Below are 13632 nucleotides of genomic sequence, written 5' to 3'. Positions count from 1 at the left end.
TTCAGCGCTATGAAGGACAGGGCACAGTGACAGTGGTGAGCGCTTGGGAGGAAAGGAGCAGGAAAGTATTTCAACTGCACAGTGTCTCAAGAAGCTGTATAAAAATAGAAGGCACTCTGACTTCCCGTGGAGCTGTTCACTGCCTGTCAACGCAGGGTGACTGTCTTCACCCTCTTGCCTGCACCCCAGAAGAGCCTCATGGTTCTCAAGGGTGGTTTTGATGTCATCCTACCGAGGGCAAAGTCACTTGAGCAGGGAGCTGCAGAGAAGAGGCACTGGATGTTCACAACAATCCTTCGGAGGTCCCAGAATCCCACAACTGCCCTCCTATTCTAGACTCTGATTGGACACCCCAGGCCTAACACAGTCCAGCCCATGCCCAAGGCACTCTCACTGATAGAGCCTTCCAATTAAAAAGTGCTTCCTGCTGTGGCTAGCAAAATTTCTTTGCTTTCTGCTAGGGTTTTGAGCCCTCTCCCTGTTTGAAAATCCCCACAAGGACAGATGCCTCTGACAGACTGGCCCCCCAAGAGGACATCATTAACCACATGCCTACTTGCCAGCCCCTGAGTAGCAAAAGTTTAGAGAAAAGAAAAATCCTCTTCATTAGAGAGGCTCTCTGAGTGGCATAAAAGTCTTACCCTGCTAAGTAGTCTTATGAAAACTCTCTGAAATTCATGAAGTCTGGGACATGTGACCCCTCAGGATTAGCCCTGTTTTCAAAGCCACATATTTATTTTCTCATCCAAGTGGTTATAGATAAAAAGGGAATTGTTCCGGCCACACAAGGAGGGCAAAAGCAGATACCAGTCTCGTTTTGGACATCAGATCCAAATGGCAATAGCAACAGCTAGGATTTATGAACATTTGTTCAGTGCCAGGCATGGTTCGAAGAACTATTAACTCACTAATCTCCAAAACAATCCTAGGTAGGAACTATTACTATCAAGTGAAGATACTGAGGAACAGAAAGGTTAGGTAACTTGCCCAAGGTTACACAGCTATGGAACACTGGCGCCAGGATGCAAAACCAGGTCATCAGGCTCCAGAGGGTGGGCTCATCAAAAAAAAAAAAAATTGCCCTGCTTACATGTCATCACATCTCCAACTGGGCAGTGTCTACCCTAGAACACACTCTGGACAGGGTCGCCTTGTAATCTTGCCCTTGTCCCGTCCTTTACCCTTGCACCTTCTGGATTGTGCCCTTTTGCTCCAATGTCTTATCGTACAAAGAAAGGATGTGATACACTAAGAGTAAGTGATCGACAGTGTTGAATAAGGCGCCTCCTTTAGCCACTGCCATGCTGTACCATGCTGTACGGGGGACCAAGTTCTTGGGTTTTAAGCTAAAAAGAGAAGGAGAAATTCTTTGAATATGGTGAAGTGCCTTAAAGTTGAAATTTCCCAACAAAGAAGGCTAAGTAACCCATCACCTCAAGGACATCCCAGCAGCTCTTCAAAAAAGTATCCTTAGGCTGTAGTTGTTAGTATACCTTTGTTAGGAGCGCCCCCTGGAGGCCAGGAAGCAGGCAACTCCTACCAGGAGAAAGTTTCTCACAATGTCCCTCCTCGGGCACAGCAAGGGGGCTAAATAGGGTCGGGAAACCAGGAAGAGGGAGAAATCGGATTCTTCACCCGACTTCCAATAACCATCCCTGAGAAATTTTTCCTAGAATTGAAATTAGCTACATTTTTTTAAAAAGCACAAAAGAACGAAGTCAAATACTGCCATGATACTGATCAATTTGTTCATTTCTTTTTTTTTTTTTTAAGTTTTCCTTTAAAATACTCCCTTTAACAACATAAATATTTTGAAAGTCCTATTACTCATGCGCCTCCTTACTCTCAGGAGTAAGGACCTAGGGCGCGCGCGGCAGGTCAGCGTTGGAGCTTCGCGGGCTGCTTCTGCAGTGAGATTCCCGCCGCCCCGCAGGACTCCTGCCTGCTCCCTGCCCCCAGGTAGGGGAGGAAGAAAGACAACAACTTGTCACAGATGGGAAAACTTCAAACCGATGGAAATGGCAGCGGCAAGACGCGCCCTGCTGCACGGGACAGGCGGTGCCAAACGGGGCAGACTGGTGACTCCGAGAGGGACCAGGAGCGCATCTCGGGGCTGCCCCTCCAGGACGCGGGTGCAGCGGTTCCGACGGTTCTTCCTCCGTCTGGCTGGAGGCACAGGAAGGGCGGGGAGGGGAGAGATGTGCGGGGATTCTAAGTGGAGCTTCTGGACCTCCCTCTGCAACCCCTAGGGAGCAAGAGGAAGCGAAGCTGAGGGGAGGCAGCCCTCCACGCCTCCGCTCCCAGTGGGAAGAGCCCGGAGCCGCTCTGCTCAGGATCTCATGCTCTCGGGTGCTTGGAGAGAGCTTGCCACAGCAAGCTCTTCCTCTCTTACTGGTGTCGCCGCAGCTTTCAAATATGGTTTCTACGCTTAAAACCAAACGTGAAGACAGTGCATACCACGTTATGAATCATTTTGCCCAAAACATCCGAGAAAGGCACCGTGGAGCCAACCCTGGCTGTAAGGACTGGATAGTGGGCGACTTCTCTTCACCTGGAACAAACGCGCTGTCTGAGCGGCGGGACTCTCGCATGCCAGTCAATGAAGGAAGGGGAGAAAAAAATTGCCTGGAAGCGTTTGCAGAAAGTAACAACAGCTTCATAGGCTGCCTTCCTTTGGCTTCCCCTTCAAAATCCCCATGATATTTGCGGGAAAACGGAAGGGGAAGAAAAGGAAAAAAGTGTTCCCGACCCTCCAGAACTCCCTACTATTAAATCAGAAGGCTCCAGCTACTCCTCTGCACACCTGGCTGCAGAGGTAGCTACTTCCCTGAACGAACTTCCGCAGACAGCTTGTCTCACTTCCCAGTGACGCTGGTTCCCGATGACTCCAGTTATCAGCTCCCTCCATGTTATTATTATTGTCACACATTTTAATTATCTATATTTTTAACCCCAGAATGCAGACATAGCTCTGAGATAGCGCGAGTTCAGTTCCAGACAGCCACAATAAAGTGAATATTGCAATAAAGCAGGGCACACAAATTTTTGGTTTCCCTGTGCATATAAAAGTTACGTTTCTATTATACTGTAGTTGTGAAGTGGGCATTAGCATTATATCTAAAAACACAATGTATGTACCTTAATTAAAATGTGACACAGGAAAACACAGTAATAAAAAAAATGTGACACAGAGACATGAAGGGAGAACATGCCATTGGAAAAACAGCACCGACAGACTTGCTCAAGGCAGGAGCACCACAGACCTTCAATTTGTTTTTTTTTTAAAAAAGCACTATCTGCAAAATGCAGTAAAGCAAAGGACAATAAAACAAGGTGTGCCTGAATATTATGATTACTGTTTTGCAGTCAATATTCATTTAGAGTTACCATATACTCTTTCCAGTACATTCTTTCTGGCATTTTCATGTTAAGATAAAATACTATATGTATGGATTTTTATGACCCATTGAAAAGCTCACATGACACTAACTCTAACTTTTTCAAGACTTAACAGGACGCCCAGCTGGGCATCTTAGTTCGCTCCTAGTCCCTGGAGGGTCCCTAATGAAGGCTTTAGAAATCTCTGAGGAGACCCTGAGGCCCCCTCTCTGGGTCCTTCCCAATTCAGACCCTCCAGGCCTGATAAACACAGCTGCAGGGAGCAGGCATTCCCAGGGCGGGGCTCACCCTGAGCCACCAGCTGTGCTTTGGTGCCACCCGGTGGCTGTTTCAGCGCAGGCTTCCAGAACGACCAATCTCCTGGTTAGTTCAGTGCCCTATACCGGGGGGAGCAAGTCTGCAGCTAGAAATGACTAGGAATGGAGCCCCTCTGCATTATCACGGGGAAAAGGGGTGCCTGCGCAATCGGGAGCACGTAAGCTCTGGCTTCCGCGAGGAACGGGCGGTACACACAGTATCTGCCTGTGAATTCCACACGCAGTATCTGCCTACGAGGTCATCCAGCCTGAACCAGGTGGGGTAAGGGTCTCAGTCACTGGTAATCCCCCACCAACATTGCCCAGGGGTCCCTCAGTTGGATGGGATGGCTGGGACTGGTGAGAGCCTCCCGGCAGGCCACCCTGGCCCAGATGGGAGTCCCAAAGTTCCCCTTGAATGCCACGTATATAAACCTTAGGGAATTTCAGGACACGAGGATTTTTAACAATATTTACTGTCCTTTTGTTTCCAGCTCTATTGTTTATAGGTCACACCTGTAACTTATTTGAAAGCAAAGTCCTTGGTGAAGAGTCCTGTCCCAAGGATGAAATCATTCAATGGGGAAAAGTGATTCACTTGACAAAAATCTGCTTTATCCCATCATTTCCAGAGCTGCCTTGTTGCAAAAAGAAGGACGTACACCACAAACATGAGGTAAATGTCAAAATTTACTTTCCTTCTCCCCATGAATGTATTCTAGACTCTTACGAATGCCCTCCTCGAACTCTGAGGGACTGAATCACATTCTCAGAGACACTCTCTCACGATACAGTTCTGTTGGGAATGGTGTGGAAATGTAAGTCCACTACAGACTGTTTTCCTCTGCCTAGAATGATTTTGGTTAAAATCCGCCAGATTTCAGGACCTGGTGTTTTTATGTAGCAGCAGTTTCAAAGCAGTTTCTGGTTTTAAAATCAGTAAATCAAATCAAAGCCAGTTGTAATACTCTCCACATGAATTTCTACCGTGTTGAGCAGTACTAAATAATGTGCAGATTTCTGTTAGCGTCTCCTCCTAGCACATTAGCTGAGAATGGGCTCTCTCTTCCCCACTTTGTCACATGAAGGGCCTGGGGCTTGGACAGGCCGAGCCTGGAGCTGCCTGGAACTCTCCTCTCCATGGCTCTCCTGGCTTGAAAGCTCCCAAGTGACTTCAAAGTATATTTCAAAGCCCTTGGAATTTAAAATTCTCTATAACCTGTCCTACACTCACCAAGTCAGCTTGACTTCTCTCTCCCCATGCAACATAAGCACCAGCTGTATTCTCCAGCATACCTCATTCCTTCATCTTTATCCATATTCTATACTACACATTTTTGTCATTATCTTCCCAGGTCAAACTACTCTCCCATTCCCCATGAGAGTTTGTCACAGTGGCCCCTGGCACTGGGTGCAGTACCAATGACAAGATGAACAAGTCACCATGGCATCATCACAAGAGCTTCTAAATCCACAGGCTGCTCACTATGTGTCAGGCCCTGCTCGGAATGATTTGTAAGCGTCTACTTATTTCATCACACAACAAACCTGCTGATAGTGACAATTATTGTCCCCACGTAAAGATAGGAAAGTGGAGACATGAAAATATCCAGTTACTTGCCCACGTCACTCAGCCTACAAACAGGAGAGTCAAGAATCAGCCCTGAACAACCTGAACGTGCAGCCCAAGCTCTGAATCCCAGTAGCACTTAGTCTAAGAGGCTTCCATCTGTGGTACAGGGATGGGGACAGAGATGAAGGCACATGCAGCTGAGTTCATTCCCTGCCATCTATATTTGGGGAAAAAATACATTAAAGGGACACCAAGTATTACATATCTAATTATGAATAATTACACATGTATATCCATGCATAATTATCTTCTATCACCCAAGAAGATAGAAAACTCTCTTAAAATTTGAATATGGACCTTAATTCTGAAATAAGATTTTTAGCCTTCAAATCTTTTTTTTTTTTTGGACAAGCTGAAAATGTTAAGGAAGACGTTTATTAAAACTTTTCATATTAAAGCACATTATATTGTTCAGAAAGTTTTTTAAAAAATGAGTTTATTTTGGCATCCGTCAAGTTAAAAGAAAGGGAAAAAAAGAAGAAAAAGAAAACAGCCTTGTCCAATTTTAACATCTGCCTTGATTCAGGAAGAAAAATGAACCAGAGACATCTTTTTAAGTCCCTGTCCAATATACTGGACAAAGGTAAAATTCAGAGAGAAGCAATAAATTAGAAATCAGAGCAGAGACAAGTTCTGAAGGGGCTCTGGCTAGTAACACTCTTCACCGAGTATGGAAATCATTTGCATAGTTTTGCGCCAGTACAATCTACAGGGTATATAGTTTGCATACAGGTATCTTCGCTCTTTTTCAAAATAAAGTTATTCTGAAAGCAAGACTGCCTTTCTATCTATTGCAGTTACATGTACCCTTCCTTAGGAGTTACAAGAATATTGTCATCCCAAATTCCGCTAACCCACCCTACTTCCAGTGGACCTACAAAGGCAGGGTCATTTTTTGAAATTAGAAAATCATTCAGATTTTAGAAGATTAGGCAGCTCTGTTTTGAAATCAGGTGCTTTCCGGTGTTACAACTAACCAGTCAAGCCATCTAACCACTTTCTCTTCAGATGTCAGAATTACTTTATCAGAAAAATATGCAGCCTTGGAATGCTGTGTGAGAAGGGACACGAGGCCCTTCTTGCTTTCTCAAAGGTTTTGTTGTTTATTATCCTTCAACAGACTATTGGACTTATCTCGCTGGAGCAACCACTCCTTTCACCTTGGAAAACTTTGAAAAGCTACCTATGAGTTCTGTGATGTGTGCTCTTCAAAATGGAAGGGAGCAAAGAGAGGGAAGTGACACTGCATCCTGCCTTCCACACCTAGTCACACGCCGGTCTCCCAGCGCCCTCACGACACCTTGAAATAGAAGTGCAGCTGTCCAGTTTCACAGCTGAGGCAACTGAGGCCCAAATCGGTTAAACAATTGGCTCAATGCCTCATGGCTCGCAAGGAGGAAAGCTGAGATGGAAACCCAGGCCTGCTTAATTCCAGCAACTTGGAGATGTTCATTGAACATCTCCTGGGTGTAGGGGTGAAATGAGAAATAACAATTGTCATCTCAAGAACTGAACTTTTCCTCAAAGAGATCCAAAAGATCATCCACACCTCCAAGAGCTCGACAAAGTTCAGGAAGAAGTCAACAATCAAGATTATTTCCCTTATAGAGGCACAGAGAGAATTCTGCCTCAGGTCTGCTTACAGTACAGCATCTAGAGCTTTTGTAGCTAGACATTTCCTGCTTTCTGCCAGTGTTCCGCATTTTTTGCAAGATGGTCTCTAGATGGGGCAATGAGCATTGCTTCAGTTTCCTGAGGCTTGTCTATTTCTGTCCGGCCGTGTATTCAAAAGTGAAACTATCTTCTTGTCAAAGCTGTTGGATCATTTCCAGCATTACCAATCACTACGAAGGAGTTTTCCCAATTTCTCAGTTCTGTGATGCAAGAACATGGCCTAGGAAAAGTTGTGGGGGATGGTCTAAAATTTTAATCTGAAGAAGAACCACATAAAAAATAAAGGAAATCAACACTCCCATTTGGTTATTCTCTGTTTGGGTGCTCTTTCTAAAATGACTTTCCAAGTCCTTGGAGAGGAGGAGGGTCATATAAGTGCCAAAGGCCTTAAAAACAGAGCAAATTAACTTCTAGTTAAGGAAAAAAATATATCGTTCTTCTTAAACTACTCATGAAGTGAAATACCAGATGCTGACAATTAAGACTGAGATAAAACCTAATACTGACTGTGGAAGGAATTATCAATAGTGATAAGACAGATGGAGCTAGATTGAGAAAAGTTAGGCAGACACTTGTTCATGGAATGCCCTGCCGATTTTACACTAGAACAGACCAGAAAATATAAGGCAGGTGCTTCAGAGCCTCCTGTCCCCCAGGATATGTACCCCTCATAGAGACACAGAGCCTGTAATATTCAGAGTGCCACTCTGAGTCCCACTGAGTGAGCATTTTCCTCTCGGCTCCATTCCTCCCACAACATGGCAGAAAGGAGAACTGGCACTGTAAGTTCTGGGATTCAGCTACCCACGATCAAAACCACTACCATCAGGGACAGGGACAGGTACATGCAAAGAAGATGTACATTTACACGTAAAGAGACATGCACACATAAGGAACTCTAGTTTTACATTTTCTACATAATTCAAAAGTGCCAGAAATCCCAGCAGTGGCAGAAGGAGGAAGATGAAATTGCAGGAACACAGGGGTCTGCTAGAACCACGTTCTCCGCCAGGACAGGGTCTGATTCAACTGGGAGCTCTTTTGAAATGTGTGCGCCTTGAGGTCTTGGTTGGCAACTCAATATGACCTGAGGGTACAAGAGATTGGGTGGCCCTGCAAGTTTCCCAGGTGATTTGGACATGCCCTGCTCACCACAAAAAAAGTAAAATCTGGAAGGAATTGCAGGTGAGGTAGAAAGTAGATCCCATCCCTCTTCCCTATCGTATCTCTGGTGATGGGACTCTGTCAACACGCATGTGGGTGAAAGCAGGGCCCTGGAACCACGAGGGAGCTCTCCCACTTGGTCCATCGGTCATAAACTTTTTGCTAAAATATTTAAAAGGAGACTCAACCAAAAGATGGAGTGGAATGTCAAGGTCAAAAGATGGGATATCATGGTATAAAAGTAATACTTCTATCAAACAGTTGTAAAACTGAATGCAACGGTCAACAATTATTCTTATCAGAAAAGACATTAAGATTAACACTATAAAAACAGTAAATTTTCAGATGGTTCATTTTTTTTAATTAAGAAACATCATTGGAAAGGGGAAAAAAAATGGTTACTTGGATCCACTGTTGGTCAAAGTAGAAATTACTCAGTCTTTGTGGAAAGCAATTTGACAATATCAAAAGTCTTAAAAATGGGGTGGCGGACTTGGCCCAGTGGTTAGGGCGTCCGTCTACCACATGGGAGGTCTGCGGTTCAAACCCTGGGCCTTCTTGACCAAGGTGGAGCTGGCCCATGTGCAGCGCTGATGAGTGCAAAGAGTGCCCTGTACGCAGGGGTGTCCCCTGCATAGGGGAGCCCCACGCGCAAGGAGTGTGCCCCGTAAGGAAAGCCTCCCAGCGTATAAGAAAGTGCAGCCTGGCCAGGAATGGTGCTGCACACACGGAGAGCTGACACAACAAGATGACGCAACAAAAAGAAACACAGATTCCTGTGCCGCTGACAACAACAGAAGCGGACAAAGAAGACACAGCAAATAGACACAGAGAACAGACAACTGGGCGGGGTGAGGGGGGGGAAGGGGAGAGAAATAAATAAATAAATCTTTAAAAAAAAGCAAAACAAAACAGGTCATTTGTCTTCTAAAAAAAAAGTCTTAAAAATGCATACCGTAGAAATCAGTTTCACGAATTTACCCTACATATGCAATCATGGAGATGTGTAAATTCTGGGCTGCAATAAAGGACTTGGTTAAAGAGACTGTAATACACCCAAATAATAAAAACACCCTCGGTAATGAAAAACATTATATGTTTACTGATATGAAAAGATTTTCAAAGAAAATTCTCATGAAAGATAAGTTTCCCAAATAACACATAAAGCATGACAGAATTTTTATCAAAATATGTGTTAATACTAATATTTATCTTTTCAAGAAAAGAATATTTGAAATTATAAAATAATGCCTAGTGAGTTCTAATTACCAAAGCCAAATAACATGTGTGCTAATTATGATGCAGGTTAAAATGAAAATCCAATTTTATACCTGCAGAATTTAAGATCAGCCCAAGGTCACTCAGAAACATGATAGTGATAAAGGCAAGGAAAGAATGCAGGTAGAAACCAAAACTACAGATTATATTTCGGGCAGGCTGTGTTCTGATGTTCAAGCTGAGAAAAGAAAAAGCAAAACTAGGAGATACCTTGTTAGCAATGCTGTCCAGACAAACATTTTAGGAATATATAAATTGCATAAATCTCCAAGTAATAAAAAATCACGTTTTTCAATGACATTTTGATATAAACTCAATGCATGTAAGTAATTCAATCACTAACCCAATAAGATCTATCCCCACAGATTCCATCGCACCTTCAGTTCAACCAGAACCTTAGGCATTTTGTGAAGTAGATTTAAAGATGTGTAGATACATTCCGGGTTAACCGCTGTAGGTTACAATTAATCAGAACTGAATAAACAAACTCAGTATTAGTCACACTTGTGCAAGTTATTCCATTTCACTGCAGCCAGAAGAGACTTTCATGTGATCCTGTTTAAACGAGCTAACATCTGGAAAATGTGGAAACTATTCTGTAAGGCGCAAGAGGACCACACGCTCAGAGAAGACATCAGTTACGAGACAGAGGTCAGAACCGGGGATGTTGGAAGGAGAGAGCTGACTGGAGAGGGCTCACTTACAATGAAGCCAAGTTTCTTATAATCCCGTGTGTACATGGACTTGCGTTTCTCCATGCTGCCGCTGCTGTTATTAGGTTCAGACTCTGCATCGAAAGCAATTCTTCGAAGTTCAAATATGATGTCCCTCTGAGCCTGAAGGAGTTAGGAAACGAAACAAAAGGGAGAAGGGCTTTTACAATGTGACATTACATAGACTCCCGTTTCCCCCTTGTCTAAATGAATCACTGCATTCAGGTAAAAGAAAACCAGACAAAAGCTAACCAATATTCACACACTTCCCAACCTCCTGCCACTCTCCCTGTTCGTCAGCCCCAGCCTCATTCTAAAATTAACCTCCCACTTGCCTAGTGCAGTTCTAAATGAGAGCCACAAATACGATGGCAGGGCTGGGCTTGGAGAAGACCAAGTTAGAGAATCTGGGAGAAACAATGTGGGTTAGAAACTAAGTGAGAGGCAAAGAAAGTTATGAACAGTATTCAAGCAATAAAGTGATCCTTAACTCTACTAAGAAGTGACTTCACAGACACAAAGTCAGCATAAAAATAAGAGGAAAAGTCTCCCAACAGGAAAGGTTGGTCCATATTAAGATGCATTGCCCATTAAAAACATTTCTTAAATTATTTTTAAAAAAAGATGCATTGTTCTCCATCACTGTAAGTGGAAAGATGACAGAGTCTCATCTCTCTGTTACCCTTGGCTTTGTCAAAAATGAAGGGGCACATTGCATGGCTTTGCAAAGCCTCCCATCGTTCTTAACCACATGGCCTCACGCCATTCATGAAGTGCCGTGGCGGTTACACACTTCACATGTGCAGTGCACATCTGCAATCAATCGAGCCCTCACGTGCCAATAATGACTGCTCTCCTTGTTCCAAAGCTGCAGCACTGTGTAAGTTGAAAATGTGCTACAGTAAGGCTCCCAGCTGTTGCCTTTCAGTCTACTCTCACACAGTAAAGTTCTCAAAAAGCTGTGGGGGCAGAGGCAAAATCCTCCCAGCACAACAACTTGAGTCTTAGCAGAGGACCATAGCAGATAGCTGGAGACACAAATGCTAACCCAGAAAACCGGTTTAACCTGAAACTCCAACGTTGGCCCTGCCCACTGGGAAATGCAAAGTACTTCCACAATCTATAGAATCAACACCACATAGTCCCACCAAGTGGCCTTAGATGTCTGGGAACTAGGTGCCCAAGGCCATTACCCTTCAAGGTTTGGGTCCAAGGGCCAAGGTCTGTGGTCTTGAGATGTCTAGCTCTCTTACCCAATAAGGGAAGGGTATGCATGTGTTTGGGGTCTAATGGAAGAATCGATCATTTTCTTCTCTAATCCTAGATTCACTTAAATTTTAAATCCGTGTCACAAAGATGATTAAAAAACAAACAATAACATTCTCTTATGCCCGGTTTCAGGTCAGCCTGGGAAAAGGCTCTCCCTCTCTTCTCCTCTGAGCTTCCGCTGCTCTCTCCTGGGCGCTCACCTGGTCCTGGGGGTCCATCTTGGTCATCATTCTGTCTTCCAGGAGGTTAAAGGTGAGCACTTGCAGGACATATAGCTGGTGTGCCATTTCATTATTGATGGCCCTCTGAGCTCGGATGACATGCTGGGAAGATGATTCATAAATGAAATAGAAAAAAAAAGAAAATAGACCACCAAAGTTAAGATCCATCATCGTGCCAAGTAGAACCTTAGTTTTCATGTGGAGACACCAGGAGTGTGGGTTGGTGGAACAGCGTTCAGGAGAAATATGGGGACACAGGGATATTACAGCTTCCCTGCATATTCCAGGGCCTCTGCTCTTTCTAGTTGAAAGATCAGGAAGGGGTGGGAGAGGGGAAGGTGCTGGAAAGTTGCTGGTGATAGCAGCCATCTCAGTGAAGAAGTCTGGAATGAGAGGGTCTTGTAAAGCATCATGACGTTCTAGAACAGAAGCACTCCTGGCACACAGCAGTGCAATAAATAGTGCGTCATCTATCAGAATCATCTTTGCCATTATCTACCCTAGGACAAATTGGACAAGTGATCCCAATTCTAAATGGGGAAATGTTTTAGGAATAACACGTGAAAGCCAAGTACAGATCAAGTTTGCAGTTAATTCCAACTGGAAACTAGGAAGGGGCCCCTGCCATAACAGTGCAGAGAACAGATTCATGCATGTAACCAGTTAACGGTTAAATGAAAAATAAATGGCCCTCCCCCATAGAAAAAGAACTGAAAACAGAACAATATAAAAGGAATGACAGGAAGACTGGATGCCTGGCCTGTGCTCCCACCAGAGCTGGGTCTGGAACAGCAATGGGATCCCTGCCATTAATTCAACACTTGGGTCTAACACACATCCTCCTTGGCATGGAACACAGTGGTGCCCAAATAATGCCAAACGACCAGCCCACGCAATGAAACAACAATTCAAATCAGTTATTTTGAATATGCCAGACCCAACAAGGTCTTGCTGCTTGCAAGAATTCTGCCCTTGGCACTCAGTTGCTGCGCTTCTGTGGATTGCTTAAACTGACTTCTAAGTGACAGTTCAGTAAGTGGCAAAGCTGCCCCATACAGATGACTGTGGAGTCTTGAAGAAAAAAGCAATGTTTACAGTCAGGACTGGAGAAGTGTAGGTTTAGGGTGCAGCCTGGGTGGTCCTGTACCCAGAATGTACCTGGATTCCAAACTATCACTCTGAGCACTAGCCCCGGGGCACAAGAGCTAACAGGAGGGGTGGGCAGTCAAATGGGGAGGAGGAGGAAGAGGACCAGGAGGATGAGCATAATCCAAAGTCACTGAACCAAAATGATGGGGAGTGAGGGGGTATATGGGCATCTAGGCTCTGGGATGAAGTGGGAAAATTAGTCTAGAATGCTCTGTCCTTCATTCATCATAACACATTGTTAATTTATAGTACATACTTACCATCCAAAGTGCATGGATATCTGTTTAATTAACAACCCCCATTATCCATACTCCAAGTTTCTGCCTACGAGTACCAACCTTGAACTGCCAGACATCAAATTCCCACTTTAGGAAGTTCCACTTATCTCTGAGACAGGACGGCTACAGTCAACCCCTGCACTTGTTTCTCTGGGCATTCTAATCTTGACTGCTAGACCAAGTGAGTATCAAGAGTAAGTTACCACCCTCTTAGCTCAGCGTCTCTAACCCTTCATCTCCCCACTCACCTCCCCTTGCACAAACACCTTCGCTGAACTACACTTAAATATTGCGGTTTCCACTTTTTTTTGGAGGCTGACGTAAAGAATATCCACATTATGAATGCCCCTGCATTTCCTACAAAGCCATAATTGAACCTTGGAATCTATTTGGATGCTCCACTAAGGTCCATTACAGATTTCAGTTTCAGGGGGAAGGCTTGGCATCCCTGAAGAACTGGAGCACCTACTTTAATCAAACAAAAATATACACATGGGAGGGGAGCAGATGTGGCTCAAGCATGGAGCGTCTGCTTCCCATATGGGAGGTCCTGGGTTC

General features: G+C 44.4%; 1 protein-coding gene across 7 annotated transcripts in view; it reads right to left on the bottom strand.

Moving 5' to 3' along the window:
• ELMO1 (engulfment and cell motility 1) overlaps positions 1 to 13632 on the bottom strand; it is a 559155-nt gene that overhangs the window by 339055 nt on the left and 206468 nt on the right. For all 7 annotated transcript variants that reach the window (XM_058296771.1, XM_058296773.2, XM_058296772.2 and 4 more), the window contains 2 exons: positions 11627 to 11749; positions 10149 to 10280 (listed from right to left, as the gene is read on the bottom strand). In XM_058296771.1, the coding sequence (XP_058152754.1) occupies positions 10149 to 10280; positions 11627 to 11749 (255 nt within the window). The remainder of the gene's footprint in view (positions 1 to 10148; positions 10281 to 11626; positions 11750 to 13632) is intronic.

Source organism: Dasypus novemcinctus, chromosome 5 (assembly GCF_030445035.2).
Source record: "Dasypus novemcinctus isolate mDasNov1 chromosome 5, mDasNov1.1.hap2, whole genome shotgun sequence".
Classification (NCBI taxonomy): Eukaryota; Metazoa; Chordata; class Mammalia; order Cingulata; family Dasypodidae; genus Dasypus; species Dasypus novemcinctus.
This window is presented reverse-complemented; position numbering and strand designations above follow the sequence as displayed.